The sequence below is a fragment of the Erythrolamprus reginae genome, chromosome 1 (assembly GCF_031021105.1).
Source record: "Erythrolamprus reginae isolate rEryReg1 chromosome 1, rEryReg1.hap1, whole genome shotgun sequence".
Lineage (NCBI taxonomy): Eukaryota > Metazoa > Chordata > Lepidosauria > Squamata > Dipsadidae > Erythrolamprus > Erythrolamprus reginae.
Genome location: NC_091950.1, coordinates 372637874 through 372660588, shown reverse-complemented (window position 1 = coordinate 372660588; position 22715 = coordinate 372637874). Strand labels below are relative to the sequence as shown.

Sequence of the window (22715 nt, the reverse complement as noted above, 5' to 3'; positions counted from 1 at the left end):
AAAACATACATATAATGTAATCAATATAAATTAGATAAATAAATAAAATATAATGTTATCATTCTATGCTTATACTACTTGGTCCAAATTTTCCAGTAGAAAACTTAGAAACATAGAAGACTGACGGCAGAAAAAGACCTCATGGTCCTTCTAGTCTGCCCTTATACTATTTTATGTATTTTATCTTAGGATGGATATATGTTTATCCCAGGCATGTTCAAATTCAGTGTGGATTTACCAACCACGTTTGTTCCAAGCATCTACTACTCTTTCAGTAAAATAATATTTTCTCACGTTGCTTCTGATCTTTCCCCCAACTAACTTCAGATTGTACCCTCTTGTTCTTGTGTTCACTTTCCTATTAAAAACACTTCCCTCCTGAACCTTATTTAACCCTTTAACATATTTAAATGTTTTGATCATGTCCCCCCTTTTCCTTCTGTCCTCCAGACTTGTATTATGAGAAAACAGCTCACCAATGTTTGACTAATTAGCTTCTTTCTTCAGGTTCATTATAATCTTTTGATTTCCTATCATCATTTCAGAGATATTTCCTTATCTCTGGAAATAGAATGACGAGAATGACTAGGAGCTGGCAAAATAATAGCAGAAGTGGGAATGACTTCCAACTTCCTGTTACATTCCCCATTGAATTTCCTTGTTGGAAATTGGCACTGAGCATTGGAAATCTCCTCTCCTCTTTCCTCCTTCGGTCCCTTCCCTTCCTCTCCCTTCACTTTCCTGTAGGCAGGGTGGAAGAGAAAGTGGGAGGTTAAAGAGTGTCTCAGAAACTATCCTAGAATATTGAAAATGAGGATTGTGGCTGCAGCAGCACTGAAGCAGGTGAGTTCCTCCCGGTTTGGCCTGGTTCAGCCGAACTGGTAGCAAGGCACTGGTGACATCACAATGATGTCACGGAACCAGTTTTATCAGTGCCAGTCCGTGGAGGCCGCCATCTTTTTGTTGGTTTTTTTTTATTTTTTGGAGAAAAAAAATGGGATAGGGGATTTTTTCCAGTTTTTTTCCTTCGGAAGCCAAGTTTCTGGCACTGCGCATGCGTCACCATCTTGTTTTGGGCTTTGGGGGAGGGGGGATTTTCCTCCCCCAGCACTGCGGATATGTGCAGCCACCAGGCATGGCCATATAGCACAGGAGGAAGCAAGTCAGCAGCAAGGTTAAGTTAGAACCCATCCCTGCACAACGTCCCAAAATTTAATTCCCTTGGGAATTGTGTTGTTTCAAAAATTGTTGTCCTACAGTGCACCATTTTGCTCAGTTAAAGGTTACCAAAATGAGGATTTTAGTAATATATAGACTGAAATCAATTTTGCTGGCGCATCGAGGAGAATTCGTGTCCACTTATACCAAGTGTTTAAAAACATTCATTGACAACATCAAATGGATATCATCTACGCTCTTATTTTCTCCAAATAGGAAGGGGAAGAAAGAAACAATTCCCCATATTTTGTTGTACTTATTACCTGAAATAAGATGGCATTGCTGCAGCCCCCTTAGAATTTACATCTGCTTCTGCTATCCTCTGCCCTCTGATATTGTAGAGACAATTTATTACTATGATAGATGCCAGGAAGGCAGACAGAGCATTGTAGCTGAGCTTGTGCAGATTGCTTTGGGGGATGGGGATGGAGAATCTCTGCTGAAGAAAGATATTTATGCCTGCTATGGACTTTCCTGACTGTTCTTTCCATTATGTCATGTCAGCTTCCTTAATCTGTTCTCAGAATGAAATCGGCTGTAATTCTAACCAGACCTAGCTAGCACTAGCATGCTAGATGAAGAACCTGTAAATTGTGATATGCCCTATTTGTAGGGTTCTAGATCAGATGATGCTATCAAAGAAAAGTTAATATTTTATTCAGTATAGATACAGAAAAAATGCAGATGTCTACAATTTTGTACCATAAGTAGAACTTCTAAGTGGAACTCTAAATATATTGCAGGTTCAAGTCCCAGTGGGTATGGCTAGCTGATGAGGCCAAAATAAGGCCGAAATAGATCTATCCTAGTCTCCCTAATTTTCAAATTCAGCAAAAAAACATGTGACACATACAGATAGAATTGTCGGCTATCAATAAAATTAACTGACTTGGAAATGGCCCTGGATTGGGCCAAGAGGCAAATAATGAGCTGTGATGTTCTTTCAATACACCAGGGTGATTCGACACAAAAATATGTAACCCTTCCCTGGTGCAGAGCTGAAGGGATTGGATACTGTAGCCTAGAAGATAATTCTCTGCCTTACAAGGCAAAGGTTGCAGGTTCAAGTCCCAGTGGGTATGGCTAGCTGATGAGGCCAAAATAAGGCCGAAATAGATCTATCCTAGTCTCCCTTAATTTTCAAATTCAGCAAAAAAAACCATGTGACATATACATACATACATACATACATACATACATACATACATATATTGTATAAACGGAAGGAATTTAGGATTTGACAGTGATTCTCATTCTTAATTCAACATTTTAATCTGTATCCACCATAATGGTTCTCGGGCAGCCTATAAAAATCCTTGGGTATTTGCTTTTCTCTTGCTGATTGTAACATACACAGCAGCTCATAGGTCTTAAAGATGAAGATTGTCATGAAACAAAGTGTTACAAAAAGTGAAAGTTGAGGTGGAACCTATGGAAATGAACATGATCTCTTTGAGCTTTTATTTCACTGGTGTCTGAAAAGCGCACTGTATAGAATTGTAAATACAGTTATTATTTCCTGGGTAATGGTATTTGATTTGCATCAGTATAGGATTCAATGACATGTCTATCTTTTTTCAGCCTAATCCAAAGGAAATGACATTGGGAGCTTTAAATATGTAAGTAGTTTGGTCTAGTAATTATGGCTCTAAGCTAGAGAGTAGAAGAGACTGTGAGTTGTACTCCCACTTTAGACATGACCTACCCACCTCACAGGATTGTTGTTGAGGAAAAAAGGAGGAGAATATTAGGTATGTCCATTGCCTCACATTATTTATAAAAATAAAATTGGGACTAAAGCATCTAAATAAAAAGTAAACTTAAAAAAACTCCTACTATGAGATTTGAAAAAACAAGAATGCACGTAAGGATACAATGGATACAATTAATAAGATGAAATTAATTTCAGAGCAATATTAATTTCTCATAGCCCGGTTTTTGTTTGTTAAAGAAAACACTCAATATATGAGTTGCCACAACAATTACAGATTTTAATCCATTGAAGACTTCATATGGAATTGTCATTAAAAAAAATAACATGATGACGACAATACTGTGTATTAAAGGTAGAAACTCAACTAGAAAATGAAATTTTAGTAGTCTCAAGCTAATAAGGTGTTCCTCCACTTTCCTATAAAAGAGTCGGTATCAGCAAGAAATAAATGAACCATTTGGTCAGGCATTTGAAAGCATCTCACATGCCTGTTTAGCCACCATTTCTAGCTTTTCTCTAATAGTAGAGTACTGTACTGGATGGTATATTACATGCAATATCAAGGGAACTATGTTAATATCAAGGAATACATATTGCAGAATGATATTCCACTCATATATTTGGTGATATAGATAAAAGATAGATAGATAGATAGATAGATAGATAGATAGATAGATAGATAGAGGATGGATGGATGGATGGATGGATGGATGGATGGAAGGATGGATAGATGGATAGATATAGACAGATAGATAGTCAGACAAACAAATAGATGTAGATAAATGATAGACAGCTAGATATATTGATTGATTCATTCATAGATATTTGTTTATTTATTTATTTATTTATTTATTTGTTTGTTTGTTTATTTATTTATTTGATTTGTATGCTGCCCCTCTCCGAAGACTCAGGGCGGCTAACAACAATAAAAAGACAATGTAAACAAATCTAATATTAAAAATAATCTAAAAACCCCAATTTAAAGAACCAATCATACATACAAGCATACGATGTATAAATTCTATAAGCCTAGGGGGAAGGGAAAATTTCAATTCCCCATGCCTGACGACAGAGGTGGGTTTTAAGGAGCTTGCGAAAGGCAAGGAGGGTGGGGGCAACTCTGATATCTGGGGGGAGTTGGTTCCAGAGAGTCGGGGCCGCCACAGAGAAGGCTCTTCCCCTGGGTCCCGCCAGACGACATTGTTTAGTCGACGGGACCCAGAGAAGGCCAACTCTGTGGGACCTAACTGGTCGCTGGGTAGATAGATACTGTAGATGATAGATAGATATAGAGATATAGACAGTTAGATAAACAGACAGACAGATGTAGATAGATGATAGATGGCTAGATATATTGATGAATTCATATATCGATAGATAAATAGATATATACATAGATGGATAGCAGGATGAACTGACACAACTCTTCTGATTGGAGCTCATCTGATTTCTCCAGTATTAGTTTTTGTAAAGTTGCCATAAGCAGCTTAAAAAAGAATGTTCTAATGCAGTAGTTCTAAGCATCTGATGGTGTTACATCCAGTTCAAAGTCAGCAAAAGCTTCTAAAATGCTTTCATTTAATTGTTTGAAAATATTACAACATGAAAGCTTGATTTTATCAACAAAACCACAGGTGGTTCCACAGCCTCCAAAAGCTTTAAAAACAGTTACTGCATTTATTCTTTCTCACCCTAAAGCCTCATAAATAGGTTGGACAGGAATTTTCTGTTGATCACTGTCAAGAGTGCAGTGGTTTGTTGATCAGTTGAAGTGCTAGCACTTTATCAAAATACATATATCAAAGCAAGATGTAAACTCAGAAAATTTCCTTTTAATATCTACTTATGTGCTCCTTAAATGGATCAATTGATATTAAGTAAGTGCCATTATTGTAGTGAAGTTGCTGTTGATTGTTGAATTTGTGAATGGCTCAAGTACAGTAATCATCCTATTATTGGTTAGAGATTGGACAACATTTTCAGTAAAAACATTCCTGATCCTATCACTATTTATGTTTCTTGTGTCTATTGAACATGATTTATATTTTATCAAGTTAAGAAAAGAAACTGCAAAGGAAATAGATTTACTGTGATGGAACCTCCAGCTATAGTGGAATGAGACATGAAGAGGGGGAGCTAAGCTTAGAGTCCTTGCACAAGAAAAAGTAGGGCAGGGTTTTACTTCCCCTAAAGTTATTATTATTATTATTATTATGTCAGTACAACACAGCAAACGAGATCACTATGCTGGATTTCGTATTTCATCACCAGTCGGGCGCTTCCCAAGCACCTAGGACTGCGTGATGTAGCGGCAAATTATGTTTGCCGATCCCAGTAAAGCGGCCTTTTGCAATTGACAGATGGAGATTTTGTCAATTCCAATGGTTTTCATGTGTCCGCAGAGATCCTTTGGTACTGCGACCAGCGTGCCAAGTACCACTGGGACCACTTTCACTTTTTTAATAATAATAATAATAATAATAATAATAATAATAATAATAATAATTATTATTATTATTTCTTAGATTTGTATGCCGCCCCTCTCCGAAGACTCCTGAAACCCTATCTGATTAATCCCAAGAGAATGCAATTATTTTGGCAAGATTCTTGTAAATACGCATTGCAACAATAAAGAAGTAACTTCGATCAACTCACGGTTCCTTATGCCTGATGCTTACCAACACTTTACAACAAAGTTGTTCCTTCAAACATTGCAAGCCAAATGCACCTCTATTAGCTAGTCAACTTTTCTTTGCTAGTTTACTATAGGAATACCATCTTGAAAGTGTGCAGGGAACTAGAACCATGCTGATAAATACTAGTGGCATTTTAAAATTTACATCTGGTTAAGATTTGGCAGCCAATAGCATTACCATAGAGCAGTGATGGTGAAACTTTTTTCCCTCGGATGCCGAATGAAAGTAAGCGTGCACTATTGCGCATGCACGAGAGCCCACACCCATAATTCAATGTCTGGGGAGGGCGAAAACACCTTCCCCTGTCCCCTGGAGGCCTTTTGGAGGCTAGAAACGGCCTGTTTCCCAACTTCTGGTGGGCCCAATAGGCTCATCTTTCGCCCTCCTCAGGCTCCAAAGCCTTCCCTGGAGTTGGGGGAGGGTAAAAATGCCCTCCCCCTTCCCCCTGGAGGCTCTCTGGAAACAAAAAACGCCCTCCCAGAGCCTCTGTGCAAGCCAAAACCCAGCTAGCTGACGCACACATGCACGTTGGAGCTGAGCTAGGGCAAAAGCTGACGTCCCAGCGGATATAACTCTGCATGCCACCTGTGGCACCCGTGCCATAGGTTTGCCATCACTGCCATAAGAGGATCTGGGGTCCTTTTTAATTTTCAAATGCCTTAAACAATTTCACAGTTACATTCTTAGAATTCCTCTTCCACATGTGAACCTTCCTTTCCTTTGACGGTTATATAAAACCACAATTCATAACAATGTTTTAAAACAATTGGGTGAAATATATATTTATAAAGTGCATTGGGAAGACATGGAAACTGAAGGTGTTTTACAATATATCAGAGGTTATCCTTCATATCTAGATTAGTTTTAGAAATTGTCCATATACAATTGTCCTTTTGTAACCTGATGCACACCAGAGGACCTTGCTGGAGGGAGATGATGGATATCTGTTCATCATATCTGTGGTTCATTAAACTAGGGAACATTGATAAAGAATCAAAAGAGAAATGGCACTGTCCTCAGTTTCCCCTCTGTATCCTGTTTCCTTGAAAATAAGACCTATCCTGAAAATTAGTCCTAGCATGTTTTTACATGTGCACCTAATATAAGCCCTACCCCCAAATAAGCCCTAAGAGCCTGCAAAGCTGGCTGCCCACTCATTCTGTCTAGTTGCTCGCAGTGCCACAACCATACGGCGAGGCAACGTGGAAGTGGAGCTGCCCCATGCACCCCGCACAAGGTTACCTCAGGGCTTCAGCAGCTGAGCCATCCACAACCCTTTCGTAAGCTTCTTAAAACCCACCTCTGCCGCCAGGCATGGGGGAACTGAGATATTCTTTCCCCCTAGGCCTTTACAATTTTATGCATGGTATGTCTGTATGTGTGTTTGGTTTTATAATAAGGGTTTTTTCTTTTTAGTTGTTTTAGTATTGGATTGTTACATGCTGTTTTTATTACTGTTGTTAGCCACCCTGAGTCTACGGAGAGGGGCGGCATACAAATCCAATAAATAAATAAATAAATAAACCCGATAGCTGCCTTGTGGCGGCAGCACCAGAACCCAACTGCAGGGGCCCATGTGACCACTGGTCCACTTCTTGCTTGTAGCCACAATGGAGCAAGAGGTTGAGTGGTGTACTGGTGCCACGGACACGAGGCAAGGCAGATGTTGGGGAGTGGATGGCATGGCTGCAGAACCCTGAGGTAACCTGGTGTGGGGTGCATGAGGCACCTCCACCCCCACCTCGCCTCATGGCCGCAGCACTGATAGGTTGCTTGGCCTCCTGTTCTGTTGCGGCTGTGAGCAAGCTGAAGAGTGGGACAGTAGCCACACGGTGTCCTGCTGGATGAAGCTGCTGGAGCTGTTGCCATGAGGTAAGGAAGATGTTGGGACATGGGTGGCCTGGCTGCAGGGTCTGAGGTAAGCCAGTGCAGGTCATGTGTGACATCTCTAGCACTCCACCTCAAGGTAGAAGCATTACTGTATTGCGTGGCCTCCTGCCATATCATGAGCAAGCAAAAAAAAGTAGGCCTCTGGTACATGGGAAAAAAATTAGACATCCCACAAAAATAAGGCCTAGTGTTTATTTTGTGTTGTGAGCTGCCCTGAATCCTTGGAGAAGGGCGGCATATAAGTCAAATGAATAAACAAGTAAGTAAGTAAGTAAGTAAGTAAGTAAGTAAGTAAGTAAGTAAGTAAGTAAGTAAGTAAGTAAGTAAGTAAGTACATACGTACGTACGTACGTAAGTACAGTAAATACATAAGTAAATAATTTTTGTGGCCCAAAGGGAAATAAGATCTGGTCTTATTTTCAGGGAATCATGGGTACTTCTTCCACTCTAAATCTTGATAAAAGTTATCAAATATATACTGTGGTTATGGTTAATTTGCTGTGTAAATGGCTTGTTATACAATGGGAGATATTGGTATATGATGAACCAAGTCCTACAGCTATAAAACAGCAGGGAAAAATACAGATGCCAAACAACAGAGGATTTGCATTTTAGGAAATAATGTTCCAATATTTGGCTAGAAATTTATCAAGAAATAACATTAGATTTTAATAATTTAATAACTATCATCCTGAACAAATATCCCCTGAAATAATAAATAATGAATGCCTGTAGAGAAAATTCCAAGTGTGCTTATAACTTTATTTTTGCTTTTCAGGATCAATGTATTGACTGCTTTGCTAGTCACTGGATTTATGCCCTTTGCTTAAAACCAGCCCTGGTGTTTTCAAATAATGTTTTCTAACAGGTGAAATGAAAATGAAGGAATTCTGTATTAATTAATGCTGATACACCAGGGACAAAGAGTCCTGCTTACAAGAAGAATTTGGCTTGGGAATATACTGGATTTTTTTAAAAAAATGTGGCACTGAGCACTTCAAATTCAATAGCAGAGATTCAATAGTTCTATAAAGATAATTGTTACTATCTCTGTCTTTCAATAAAAGGGGAAATAAATCACACATACAGACACCCAATGCACAAACAAATGACTGCAGCCCAAGAAACAAAGAAATGTGGAAAGACAATTCATTTAACAAGAAACAACAAACAACCCCCCCCCCCAACAAACAATAAAACAATCCTTGGTGCAGAATAAATGGAGCTGAAATAATTCTACTGGCTAATTTTGGAACAGAAGGCTCAAGGCAACATATACGAAATGCATATTTGTTTGTTAAGCAAAAATTGACATCATACATCACAGGACATTTGCTTCCACAGGAAACTCCTTAAAACCTACCTCTGCCGTCAGGCATGGGGGAATTGAGACATCTCCCCCGGGCCTATATAGTTTATGCATGGTATGTTTGTGTGTATGTCTTGCTTTTTAAATAAGGGATTTTTTAGTTACTTTTAAATATTAGATTTGTTGTACATTGTTTCATTATTGCTGTGAGCTGCCCCGAGTCTACGGAGAGGGGCGGCATACAAATCAAATCAAATCAAATCAAATCGAATGAATGAATGAATGAATGGTAATAGCTAAGTAGTTTAGATTTTGAAGGGGATTATCAAAGAAGGGTCACATATGAGTTCTGCAGCAGAGCAGCTGAGGTACAGGCATTTATTCACCTTGAAATAAAGAGTGAAAAGGCCCTGCCTGAATCTCAGGAAAGCAGCTATTAAGTCAGCGCAAATAGTAATACAGTAGTACCTCTGGATACGAGTTTAATTCGTTCCAGAAGGGAGCTTGTATGTCAAACAACTCATATCTGGAACAAATGGCTTTAGACTTTGTTTTTCCCCTCCGAGATAACCAGAAGTAAGGATTCTTGCGCCACCTAGTGGACGCTCGGCTCGAATCCCGAATTTGAGCTCAGGTCTGGAACAGAAATTTCTCTCCCCTCGTGGCTCGTAACTTGGAATACTCGTATGTGGAGCAGCTCGTATCTAGAGGTAGTACTGTACTGGGTTAGATGGATCTATCACCTCATGCCAAAGAATAACAGACTTGTAAGGGACTTTGGAGGTCTTCTAGTGCAACCCCCTGTTCAGGCAGGAAGCCCTACATAATTTCAGATGAATGGTTGCCCAATCTCTTTTTTATAACTTCCAATACTGGAGCAGTCATGACTTCTGTAGCAAGTTCACCATCATTTGTTCACTATCATCTGTGAACTGACCTTAGATACCACACTTTGCTTCCTTCTATGTTACAGAGCCACGGATTACGATATCACACACACAAACAAACTGACCTCATTACTAACATTTAAGTCTTGGAGACTTAAACCTACCACATATAAAATGGACCCTAAGTGAATGTACAATTGAACCCATACATTCGATTCTTTACAATGCTGTTAGTCTAGGACTAGATCAACTAGTTACTGACAACACTAGACTTAACAATTGTCTTGACCTCATCTTCTGCAACAGTCTACAATCAATTTACAGACTACAAATAAAAGAACACTTTTCTAATGGTGACCATAGCATGATTGACTTTAACCTAAACATATGCCCTCACAGAATAATAATAATAATAATAATAATAATAATAATAATAATAATAATAATAATAATTTTTTATTAGATTTGTATGCCGCCCCTCTCCGAAGACTCGGGGCGGCTCACAACAAACGATAAAACAATATACAGTGGTACCTCGGTATTCGACCATAATCCGTTCCAAAAGTGTGGTCGAGAACCGATTTGGTCGAGTACCGAATTAATTTATCCCATAGGAAATAATGGAAATGGGTTTAATTGGTTTCCAGCCCCTATTTCCTTTATTTCCTATGGGATAAAGATATGAGGTCCAAGCTGTAGTTAGGGGGGGGCAGTTTCGGGGGGGGGAGGCTCCTTAGTGGTTCGTCTTCCCTTTAAGCAGTTACACCAACTTTCTCTTTCCCGAGAGTAGCGATGGCAGCAGAGGCTTTCCTTAGAGCAGCAGCAGCGCCGCGAACATGAGATGAGAAAGGGAAGCCTCTGATGTTCCCGGCGTTGCTGCTGGTCTAAGGAAAGCCTCTGCTGCCGTCGCTACTCTCGGGGAGCCCAAAGCAGCGCCCCCATCCTGGCCACCATGCCGCTCTCCCCCAATTGCTTTCCAAGAGAAAAAAATCCCCCCAAAAGACCCAACCCGCTCGCTTTGGGGGAAAAAAAAGAACAGGGAAAGGCGAGAACGGTTCCTCTTCTTCTCCTTCTTCTTTCTCCTCTTCTTCCTCCTCCTCTTCTTCCAAGAGGCGCCGAGCGAAGCCCTCCAGCGCGAAGTGCCTTGCCCGAGACCCCACCCACGCGTGTCTAGGCGCCACGCAGACTTCCTCCGGCGAGCCCCGTAAACTTTGAGCCCAGTCGGCTAAGGGGAAGGGAGCCCCAGCCCAAGGGCGCAAAGAGACTGTCCTCACTCTCTTTCACCCGCTCCTCCTGTTGCTCCTCGGCTGGCGGGTGGTTCAAGTCTCTCCACCACCACCACCACCACCTCTCTGGGTTGCGCGGGGCTGTGGTTGCCCGGGTCCAGCCGCGCTCAGGTTGAAGGCAGCAGGAGGAAGCGCCGCGCGGGGAAGCTAGGATTGGCTGGCGCGGGGCGGCGCGTTTCGCCTGGGTGAGAGGCAGACATCAAGGGTGGGGGGTAAAAAACAGAAAGAGGGAGAAGGAAGCCGCGCGCTTCGCCGGTGATCAGAGGGAAGCCACGCGCAAGGCTACCGGGAGCAGCCGACCAAGCTGCGGACGCGCACACGGCAAGCAGCGCGAGCGAAACGTGCTCCAAATTGCAGAGCCGGCTTACAGAAAGAAGGGCGGGAAGGAAAACCCACGCCGCGAACGTGAGAAGGGAAGCCTCTGACGTTCCCGGCGTTGCTGCTGCTCTAAGGAAAGCCTCTGCTGCCGTCGCTACTCTCGGGAAAGAGAAAGTTGGTGTAACTGCTTAAAGGAAAGGAGCCCCCCGAAACTGACGGTATTGCAGCCGCCGCCCCACTCCCTACAGCTTGGAGCACGACTGGGAGGCTGTTTAGTGGGCGGCCAGAATGGGCGTGTCGGATTCCGACTCCCATTCCTTCTCACCCCGTCCACTCATTTCGGATAATAAACAAAATTTTCTGTGGCTGTTTGGTATCCGAATTTTTGTTCAGATACCGAAGCAAATTTTTGCCAAAAATTTTGTTCGTTATCCGAAATGTACGAGAAAGGAAGCGTTCGAGTACCGAGGTACCACTGTATATAGGCACAAATCTAATATTAAGAAAAAAACTAAAAACCCTATCATAATTAAAAACCAAACAGCACATACATACCAAACATAAATTATAATAAGCCTGGGGGAAAGGTGTCTCAGATCCCCCATGCCTGGCGGTATAAGTGGGTCTTAAGTAGTTTACGGAAGACAAGGAGGGTGGGAGCAGATCTAATCTCCGGGGGGAGTTGATTCCAGAGGGCCGGGGCCACCACAGAGAAGGCTCTTCCCCTGGGGCCCACCAGACGACATTGTTTAGTCGACAGGACCTGGAGAAGGCCAACTCTGTGGGACCTTATCGGCCGCTGGGATTCGTGCGGTAGCATCTTAATGAAGGGACAACCAACTATAACTTCAAAAAGGCTAACTATGACCTCATTGACCTCAGAAGCCGGGGTGGCGCAGCAGGTAGAGTGCTGTACTGCAGGCCACTGAAGCAGACTGTAGATCTGAAGGTCAGCGGTTCAAATCTCATCACCGGCTCAAGGTTGACTCAGCTGCACACTGCTCAGCTGTGACACATTTTTAAAATGCATGAACATCCTTTCACCACTTTTTAATTTGTATTAAATTAAATAAACAGAACCGGGGTGGCAAAACAGGTAGAGTGCTGTACTGCAGGCCACTGAAGCTGACTGTAGATCTGTAGGTCAGCAGTTCAAATCTCAGCAGCGGCTCAAGGTTGACTCAGCCTTCCATCCTTCCGAGGTGGGTAAAATGAGGACACGGATTGTGGGGACAATATGCTGGCTCTGTTAAAAAGTACTATTGCCACCCTGGCATGATTAGCAAGTAAGCCACCCTGAGTCTAAGGGGAAGGGCGGCATAAAAATCGAATAAATAAATATATAAATAAATAATAAATTGAAGGACCAAATAACATAGGCTATATGATGAATCAGTCAAATGTTCAATGTTCAAATCTGTCCAAGAGCTGTGGTGGCATTGCGGTTAGAATGCAGTACTGCAGGTTAATTCACTGCTCACTCCAGGAGTTCGATTCTGAGTGGCTCAAGGTTGACTCAGCCTTTCATCTTTCTAAGGTCAGTAAAATGGGGACTTGGATTGTTGGCGGCAATCTGCCGACTCTACAAACCGCTTAGAGGGAGCTGTAAAGCACTAAGAAGCGGTATATAAAATGGTATTGCTATTTCTTTCAAGATCTTTATGTATTTTAAGCCTATCTTGTGGATTATTTGCTAGTCATGCCAGTTTGTTGTTGTCTGCAAATTTGATGAATTCTCAATCTATCCTAATCCCAATCTATTTTATCTAAACCATTGATTAAGATATTGAAGAGTAGTGGGCCCAAGAATTCTTCAATTGTTATTTTCATGGCAAATGTGTCCGTTTATTTGACACAGCTAAATAGCGCCCACAACATGCTCTCAACATTTTAAATGTGCACACCAATTCCCCAAATCATGAGTCCCTGCTATGGTAAGGAGCTCATTAGAATTGCAACATTAAAAGCATTAAGAGACCTGGCGGATTCACTGAAGTACAAGTAAGGATTTCTAGAAATATTTCTAATCATATGGCCGACCTGAATTTTAAAAGAAATCTTGGGATTCAAAGTCCCATAGCAAGGACATAAACACAGATTGGCTCTCTCGGACATACTTACCAAACAGTTCATGATTTCCACTCCATTTGGATTCACAGTTAATGCTTCATCATACAACTGCTTAGCCTCTTCCAAGCTGCCGTTCATCTCCGCAAGCCTCCCCCGCATGTACAGCACAGCATGAGATGTGGGAAAGAGACTAGCTGCCTCCTGGATACAAAAGCTTGCTTCTTTGAGATGCTGTTGTTCCATGAAGACTTCAGCTATAGAACCCAAAACAAAGCACAGATACATTCTAAGTGTCATTCTGGAGATCATAAAACATTGAGAATATTAGTAGCTTAAAAATAATTGTCACAGGAAAGATAACTTGCTTTATAACACATGGATTTTCAAAAGGTGCTAGAAATTTATAAAGCATGAAAATCATAGAGCTTGAAAGGGGCCTAGGAGGTCTTCTAGTCCAGCCCTCTGCCCAATGCAGGAGACCTTATACCAGTGATGGCGATTTCCCCCCCCTCTGGTGGGCTCAGTAGGCTCGTGTTTCACCCTCCCCAGGCTCCAAAGGCTTTCCAGGAACCAGGGGTGAGTAAAAACACCCTCCCCCATCCCCCCAAAGCTCTTTGGAAGCCAAAAATGCCCTCCCAGAGCTTCTGTGGGAGCCAAAAATTAGCTGGACAGCACACACATGCGTGTTGGAACTGAGCTAGGGCAACAGCTCATGTGCCAACAGATATGGCTCCACGTGCCACCTGTGGTACCCATGCCTTATACCATTTTGGTCCAATAGTTATCCAGTCTATTTTTAAAAATCTCCAGTGATGGAGCACCCACAACCTCAGGAAGACTATTAATTGTTCTCATCATCAAAAATGCCTCCTTATTTCTCAGTTGGATTGTTGTTTGCACAGCCAGATATTAAGAATGGATATGTAAGCTGCCCTGAGTCTATGGAGAAGGGCGGCCTAGAAATCCAAATAATAAATAAATAAATATGACATTTTTGTCTACTAATTGAGTCTTTCACAAGGATAGCACATACTTTGTTTAATAATATTAAAGGTATAATGATAATGATGACTGTTTTTTCAGGCCATATAATGAATTTTTTTTCATTTGGTCCACTTAAATTGGGCCTACAGAACATGTCTGGCCTAGTCACTTTTTCAAAACTAATTGAATTTGCTCCTACCAAATGTTGCCACTTGCCTTGGGAAGATTCAACAGCCAACTCTAACCCTTGAGGGACACCACTGTTGACAGGTGCAGGATTTGATAGGGCACTTCTTAGGGAACCTGAGATGCCATAGGATTTGAGCTTCAGAAGAAGTTTGTCCTGTACCACTGAGTCAAAGGCTTTACAGAAATCTATTTAAATTGCATCTATTGTTTTACCCTGATTGAGATGTGTAGTCCATACGTTTTTGCAGTGTAGGAGTTGCAAGTTACAGGGGAAACAATTTCTGAAACCAAATTGTTTGTTAGAGAGTAGGCTGTTGGTTTCTAGGAGGAGGGTAATGGATTGGTTTGTGATTGATTCCACGAATTTGCAGGTGATGCAACATAAAGAGATTTGGTCTGTAATTTTCAACATTACTTGGATCTCCTTTTTTGAAGACAGGGATGACTGTGGCTAGTGACCATAAGACCTCAAATACACACTCTCAAATAGTTCATTGAGATCACTGCTGCTGCGCCACCAGCCACTAAATAGTTGGATCACATCAGTTTGGTGACCCACAATTATCATTCATTCATTCATTCATTCATTCATTCATTTTTAAAATTTTTATGCCGCCCAATTCCATGGGACTTAGGGTGGCTATTTAAGGTATTGATTCGATCTTTTTTTCAGTATTTGTGCACGCTTGAACTGAATGAACAAAAACATAGGCGATGAGTGGATTTTTTAAAGGAAAGTAGCTTTAAAAAATATTCCACATTTCTCACTTTTTTGTGGAATACAGCCCTTTCTTCGGTCTTTCTCTGCCCTTTCAATAAATATGTGGGTTCATTTAGAGCTTTCATTTGTTACCATTCTGGGGAAGAAGACTGTAATTCTCTTGCTGAACATATGAATCTATTTAATACCAAGAACACTGCCTGCTCTGAAACTAGGTTTCTAATGAGAGGAGGGTTCCCCCCATTAGTTTAACAAAAAGCACCCCACCTTATCAATATTTCTAATGAGAGCAAATATATACAAGATCCAGATATTTTACACTATAGTATATGATGTGAGGCTTAACCAAGGAATTGTTACACTCAGATCCAAAATTTATTGTGCTCTGCCTGGCATTTTTTTGGGGGAAACCCTCCTTTGTTATTGCTGTTATAACAGCAGTATTTGCATAAAAATAAAACTGGTTGTTGCAGAATCGGCAAAATTATTATTTTATTTTTACACTGTTCTTATTTGAGCCCAAGATACTTCACAAAGGTTTGGAGGGAGTGGTGGAGGGAGGAGAAGGCGAATGATATACGCTACCCTTTAATATTTGTATATGATGTCATTGTTGGAGACTTTGGCCTGTCAGTCATGATGCAAGTGTGGAAAGGTAGAGTTTATGTTTAGATATCAAAATACACATTTCATTACTTTGGTGTCACTATGGTTACAAATGAACCCTACAACAATTACAGGGATCTACTTCATTTTAACTCTAAGACAATCTTGTGAGACTAGCTGGGAAAGAGCATTTAACACAAAATAATCAGCAACTCTCTTTGACTCCAGATTCAAAGGCTGAAAATCTTCACTGCAACAATTGGGGAAGAGTGGGGGGATTTCAGGAGCTTTAAAGCAGAAATGGGTGTCCTAACCTTCTGTGAAACTGAAAGCATCCAGTTTGACTCAGCCCCACTCTTCCCAATTTCATGAATTTTGGTTCCACCTACGCTCAGGAACCACAAAGCTGATGGCCACTTGCAGCTCTGGGTCCTCATGTTTTATACTTCTTTTTTAAACTGTTGCAAAATCTCAGCTCTGAATTCCCCATCTTGTATTTTTGGGTGGATCTAATTGACACTGATATGAATATGCTTAGACACAGAAAGTCATCATAATGAATTTTGGCAACATCACAAGCATCATTCGTTGAGTCTCAGATTTAAATAGCTCATTACAGTGGGCAACAATACATGACCTAGGAGTCTTGATTCCTCCATATTTGATGTTAATGGTTCCAGAGAATCAGAGGCATTCCATCTTGTTTGATGAGAATACATGGAATGGCTGAAAACTGTCCCATCTGACTCCTCCTATCATCTGTTTGCAGTCAATCCAATTGCCCGAATAGAAGGAAATTATGTAGGATTGCACTATTCAGTTCTATTTTGGGACCAGCTTTATTTGGCCTCATTATAGGTATTTTATATATTGATGAAAAATACGATGTGCCTTTTAAGTTGTACATTTCTCAGTCTTTAAATTATTTAATTGTTTAATTAAATTATTTAATTTAGGACCTCTCTTGTTTTTACTGCAACAAGTTAACATATATACTTCTCTAAAAACTATTGATGAGATGGAAACCATTTCGGGATTATTTCCAGCTGAATAATAAGACATTGTTTAAAACAAACTTTTTTTTAGCTTAAGTTTTAAAACGTTTTGAATAACTTAATGTTTCATAAAGGGAGCGTTAGAAAAAACAGGTTATTTTTTCTTAAAAGTATTAACATATAAATAAATAAAAGTATTAACATAAATAAATAAACCAATCAATCAATCAATCAATAAATAAATAAATACATACATACATACCCTCTCTCCCCATGTATTTACAATATATAACAGATAGATGGGAATCTATTTTTACAAAGGGAAAGTACAAATAACGAGATTGCTCTAATGTTGATGTTTTGCAACAAGTTGTAATATGTGCCTGCATTTCACAACTAGAAATACTGGGAAAGAATACTGATGTAATCTGCTGACATGGATCAAGTTTTGTTAATGTAAACATTGTTGTGATCTATATACAAGAGTTATTAAACCCTCATAAAATCTTTACTGTATTTTGTTTTTACTGAACTAGTTCATTAAATATTTCGATAGGCAAATTAGTAAGTCTTCCTAATGCAATTGGATTTTTTTTAAAAAAATATAATAATAATAATAATAATAATAATAATAATAATAATAATTTATTAGATTTGTATGCCGCCCCTCTCCGAAGACTCGGGGCGGCTCACAACAAGCGATAAAACAATATTGTACAGGCACAAATCTAATATTAAGAAAAAACTAAAAACCCTATCAATTTAAAAAACCAAACAGCACATACATACAAAACATAAATTATAATAAGCCTGGGGGAAAGGTGTCTCAAATCCCCCATGCCTGGCGGTATAGATGGGTCTTAAGTAGTTTACGGAAGACAAGGAGGGTGGGAGCAGTTCTAATCTCTGGGGGGAGTTGATTCCAGAGGGCCGGGGCCGCCACAGAGAAGGCTCTTCCCCTGGGGCCCGCCAGACGACATTGTTTAGTCGATGGGACCCGGAGAAGGCCAACTCTGTGGGACCTTATCGGCCGCTGGGATTCGTGCGGTAGTAGGCGGTTCCGGAGGTATTCTGGTCCAATGCCATGTAGGGCTTTAAAGGTCATGACCAACACTTTGAATTGTGACCGGAAACTGATCGGCAGCCAATGCAGGCAACGGAGTGTTGTAGAAACGTGGGCGAATCTGGGAAGCCCCACGATGGCTCTCGCGGCTGCGTTCTGCACGATCTGAAGTTTCCAAACACTTTTCAGAGGTAGCCCCATGTAGAGAGCGTTGCAGTAATCGAACCTCGAGGTGATAAGGGCATGAGTGACTGTGAGCAATGACTCCCTGTCCAAATAGGGCCGCAACTGGTGCACCAGGCGAACCTGGGCAAACGCCCTCCTCGCCACAGCTGAAAGATGATGTTCCAATGTCAGCTGTGGGTTGAGGAGGACGCCCAAGTTGCGCACCCTCTCTGAGGGGGTCAGTAGTCCCCCCCCCAGGGTAATGGACGGACAGATGGAATTGTCCTTGGGAGGCAACACCCACAGCCACTCCGTCTTGTCTGGATTGAGTTTGAGTTTGTTGACACCCATCCAGTCCCCAACAGCCTCCAGGCACTGGCACATCAATTCCACTGCTTCGCTGACTGGACATGGGGTGGAGATGTACAACTGGGTATCATCCGCATATTGATGATACCTCACCCCATGCCCTTGGATGATCTCACCCAGCGGTTTCATGTACATATTAAATAGCAGGGGGGAGAGGACCGACCCCTGAGGTACCCCACAAGGGAGAAACTAGAGGTCGACCTCTGACCCCCCACTAACACCGACTGCGACCGACCAGAGAGGTAGGAGGAGAACCACTGGAAAACAGTGCCTCCCACTCCCAACCCCTCTAGTCGGCGCAGAAGGATACCATGGTCGATGGTATCGAAAGCCGCTGAGAGGTCAAGAAGCACCAGGACAGAGGACAAGCCCCTGTCCCGGGCCCGCCAGAGATCATCCATCAACGCGACCAAAGCAGTTTCCGTGCTGTAACCGGGCCTGAAACCCGACTGTTGAGGCCCTAGATAATCGGCTTCTTCCAAGGTCCGCTGGAGTTGGAGCGCCACCACCTTCTCAACAACCTTCCCCATAAAGGGAAGGTTGGAGACTGGACGGTAGTTATTAAGCACGGCTGGGTCCAGGGAAGGCTTCTTGAGGAGGGGGCACACAACTGCCTCCTTATAAGGAGCCGGGAAGGACCCCCTCCCCAAGGAGGCGGTGACAATCTCCTGGACCCAGCTCCATGTCACCTCTCGACTGGCCGAAACCAACCAAGAGGGACACGGATCCAGTAAGCAGGTGGCAGAACTCACAGCTCCAATGGCCTTGTCCACTTCATCAGGTGTTACCAAGTCAAACTCCTCCCAGACAGATGGACAAAGACGTTTAGCCCCAGTCACCTCGACTGACTCATTGTCAGCCGATACTGCTATGCAATTGGAGTCAAGTTCCGCTCGGATCCGAGCGACTTTATCAGCGAAAAACGAGTTAAATTCCTCAGCACTGCCCTGCAAGGGTTCCCCAACTCCCCCCTGATTTAGAAGGGAGCGGGTCACCCTAAACAGGGCAGCCGGGTGGGATTCCGCTGATGCAACCAAGGCGGCATGGTACGCGCATCTTGCCGCCTTGAGCGCCACTTTGTAAGTCTTAATAAAAGCTCTTACAAGTGTTCAGTTGGATTCGGACTTACTCTTCCTCCATCGCTTCTCTAGACGTCTCTTCTGGCGTTTCAACTCCCGGAGCTCTTCGTTGAACCATGGGTCTAGTGCCACAGAGAGGTCGCAGTGGCGCAATTCGGTCAAGAGCCTCCGCTGCAGCCTTGTTCCAGGCCTCAGCAAGAGACTCTGCCGAGCTGTGGATGAGCGAATCTGGTAAAACCCCAACTGCCTTCTGAAAGCCCTCAGGGTCCATCAGGCGTCTGGGGCGGAACCTCCTAATCGGTTCCGCCTCCCTGCGGGGGAGGATTGGAGCCAGGAAGTTGAGCCACAGTAGAAAATGGTCTGACCATGACAAAGGCAATGCTTCTAAGCCCCTTAGTCTCAGACCACTATTCAATTGCTCCGAGAGGAATACCATGTCGGGTGTGTGTCCACCCTCGTGAGTCGGACCCCGAAATACTTGAGTCAGGTCCATGGCTGTCATGGTGGCCATGAACTCCTGTGCTAATCCTGAGGAACCGCCGAGCGACGGCAGATTGAAGTCCCCCAGGACAATGAGTCCGGGGAACTCCACCGCCAGCCCGGCCACCTCTTCGAGCAGCACAGGCAGGGCTGTTGACACGCAGCTGGGAGGCAGGTACGTGAGTAACAAGCCCACCTGAACCCCTAAGTCCAACTTCACAAGGAGTGAGTCACAACCCGCGATCTCAGGAGCAACGAGTATAATATAATTAGATTATTCAGTTCCCTGGTATCAGACATCATTAGAATGCCAAGGTAAGAGCTGATAACATTAATATTGTCCAGTAACAAAAGGGGAAAAAAGAAAATATACACTGCTCAAAAAAAATAAAGGGAACACTTAAACAACACAATATAACTCCAAATAAATCAAACTTCTGTGAAATCAAACTGTCCACTTAGGAAGCAACACTGATTGACAACCAATTTCACATGCTGTTATGCACATTCAACCTTGTACAGAACAAAGTATTCAATGAGAATATTTCATTCATTCAGATCTAGGATGTGTTATTTGAGTGTTCCCTTTATTTTTTTGAGCAGTATATATTTTTAATGCTTAAAGCAGCGTTTCTCAAACTTTACCCACTGGAGAAATCCTTGATCAGGCCTCAAAGAACTCCTGTATTAAAAATGGCAAAAAATTACAAAAACTTAACAGTACACTTCACTTCTAATCTACTCACAACTCATGTTTTACAAAGGATACAATAATAACAAAGCAGCAGGCTGCAGCTGAGTCACAGCGTGCAATAATTCCTACCACTGTGAGGGCTAGTATTATGTAGCATGCATAGTTAAAATAAATATCAGTCATAATCTTGCATGGAACCCCTAGTGCAGTGATGGTGAGTCTTTTAGACACAGGTGCTCAAATTGTGCACGTGCGCATGCCTAAACTGAAAGGTGTGAGTGAATGCACGGACATGCGGTCGCAGTCGGTGTTAGTGGGGGGTCAGAGGTCGACCTCTAGGTTACTCCCTTGTGGGGTGCCTCAGGGGACGGTCCTCTCCCCCCTACTATTTAATATCTACATGAAACAGCTGGGTAGATCATCCAAGGGCATGGGGTGAGGTATCATCAATATGCTCTAAATCTCCACCCCTTGTCCAGTCAGCGAAGCAGTGGAAGTGATGTGCCGGTGCCTGGAGGCTGTTGGGGTCTGGATGGGTGTCAACAGACTCAAACTCAACCCTGATAAGACGGAGTGGCTGTGGGTTTTGCCTCCCAAGGACAACCCCATCTGTCCGTCCATTACCCTGGGGGGGGGGGAATCACTAACCCCCTCAGAGAGGGTCCGCAACTTGGGCGTCCTCCTTGATCCACAGCTCACATTAGAGAAACATCTTTCAGCTGTGGCGAGGAGGGTGTTTGCTCAGGTTCAACTGGTGCACCAGTTGCGGCCCTATTTGGACCGGGAGTCACTGCTCACAGTCATTCATGCCCTCATCACCTTGAGGCTTGACTACTGTAATGCTCTCTACATGGGGCTACCTTTGAAAAGTGTTCGGAAACTTCAGATCGTGCAGAATGCAGCTGCGAGAGCAATCATGGGCTTCCCTAAATATGCCCATGTTATACCAACACTCCGCAGTCTGCATTGGTTGCTGATCAGTTTCAGGTCACAATTCAAAGTGCTGGTTATGACCTATAAAGCCCTTCATGGCACCAGACCAGAATATCTCCGGGACCACTTTCTGCCGCACGAATCCCAGCGACCAGTTAGGTCCCATAGAGTTGGCCTTCTCCGGGTCCCGTCAACTAAACAGTGTCGTTTGGCAGGACCCAGGGGAAGAGCCTTCTCTGTGGCGGCCCCAACCATTTGGAACCAACTCCCCCCAGATATCAGAGTTGCCCCCACCCTCCTTGCCTTTCGTAAGCTCCTTAAAACCCACCTCTGTCATCAGGCATGGGGGAATTGAGACTTTCCCTCCCCCTAGGCTTATAACATTTATGCATGGTATGTCAGTATGTATGATTGGTTTCTAAATTGGAGTTTTTTAAATTAACTTAAATATTAGATTTGTTTACATTGTATTATTATTGCTGTTAACCGCCCCGAGTCTGCAGAGAGGGGCGGCATACAAATCTGATAAACAAACAAACAAACAAACAAATGCGGACATGTGCAACAGACATCCGAAGACCATCTTGCTGGTGGAAGTAATGGCATCCCAACACTGCATGCCAGACTGCATCTCTTGCAGTACGGCAAGAGGTAAGATCTTTTTTCTTTTGTGAGCTTCTGTTTAATCGTTTGCTGGGAAACAGAAGCTCACGAAAGAAATGCCATGGAGATCTGACCTGGGGCGACGGCACACATGCCAGCAGAGAGGGCTCTGCGTGCCACCTCTGGTACACACACCATAGGTTCACCATCATGGCCCTAGTGATCCCACTTGCAAAAGGTTGCTGTAAAGTAACGCTTTCATTTGTAAGAAGGATGGGGGGGGGGTTATTTAGCTATTTCAGAACTGTCTCAAGTCTTTTTTTTTTAGGAAAGGATCCCTCTCAGCCTTTGGCAGGAAGCATGTTTATATGGACAAAGGGACAATAGCTGAGATTAAGTAGCTGAGAACAGCTAAGCTGAGGATCCTGGCAATACTAGCCTAGAAG

At 42.6% G+C, this 22715-nt stretch overlaps 1 protein-coding gene across 2 annotated transcripts in view; it reads right to left on the bottom strand.

The window, feature by feature from the left end:
• Window positions 1-22715, bottom strand: part of TTC7A (tetratricopeptide repeat domain 7A) — a 215511-nt gene that overhangs the window by 34703 nt on the left and 158093 nt on the right. For both annotated transcript variants that reach the window (XM_070734576.1, XM_070734577.1), the window contains one exon: window positions 13440-13642. In XM_070734576.1, coding sequence (XP_070590677.1) covers window positions 13440-13642 — 203 coding nt within the window. The remainder of the gene's footprint in view (window positions 1-13439; window positions 13643-22715) is intronic.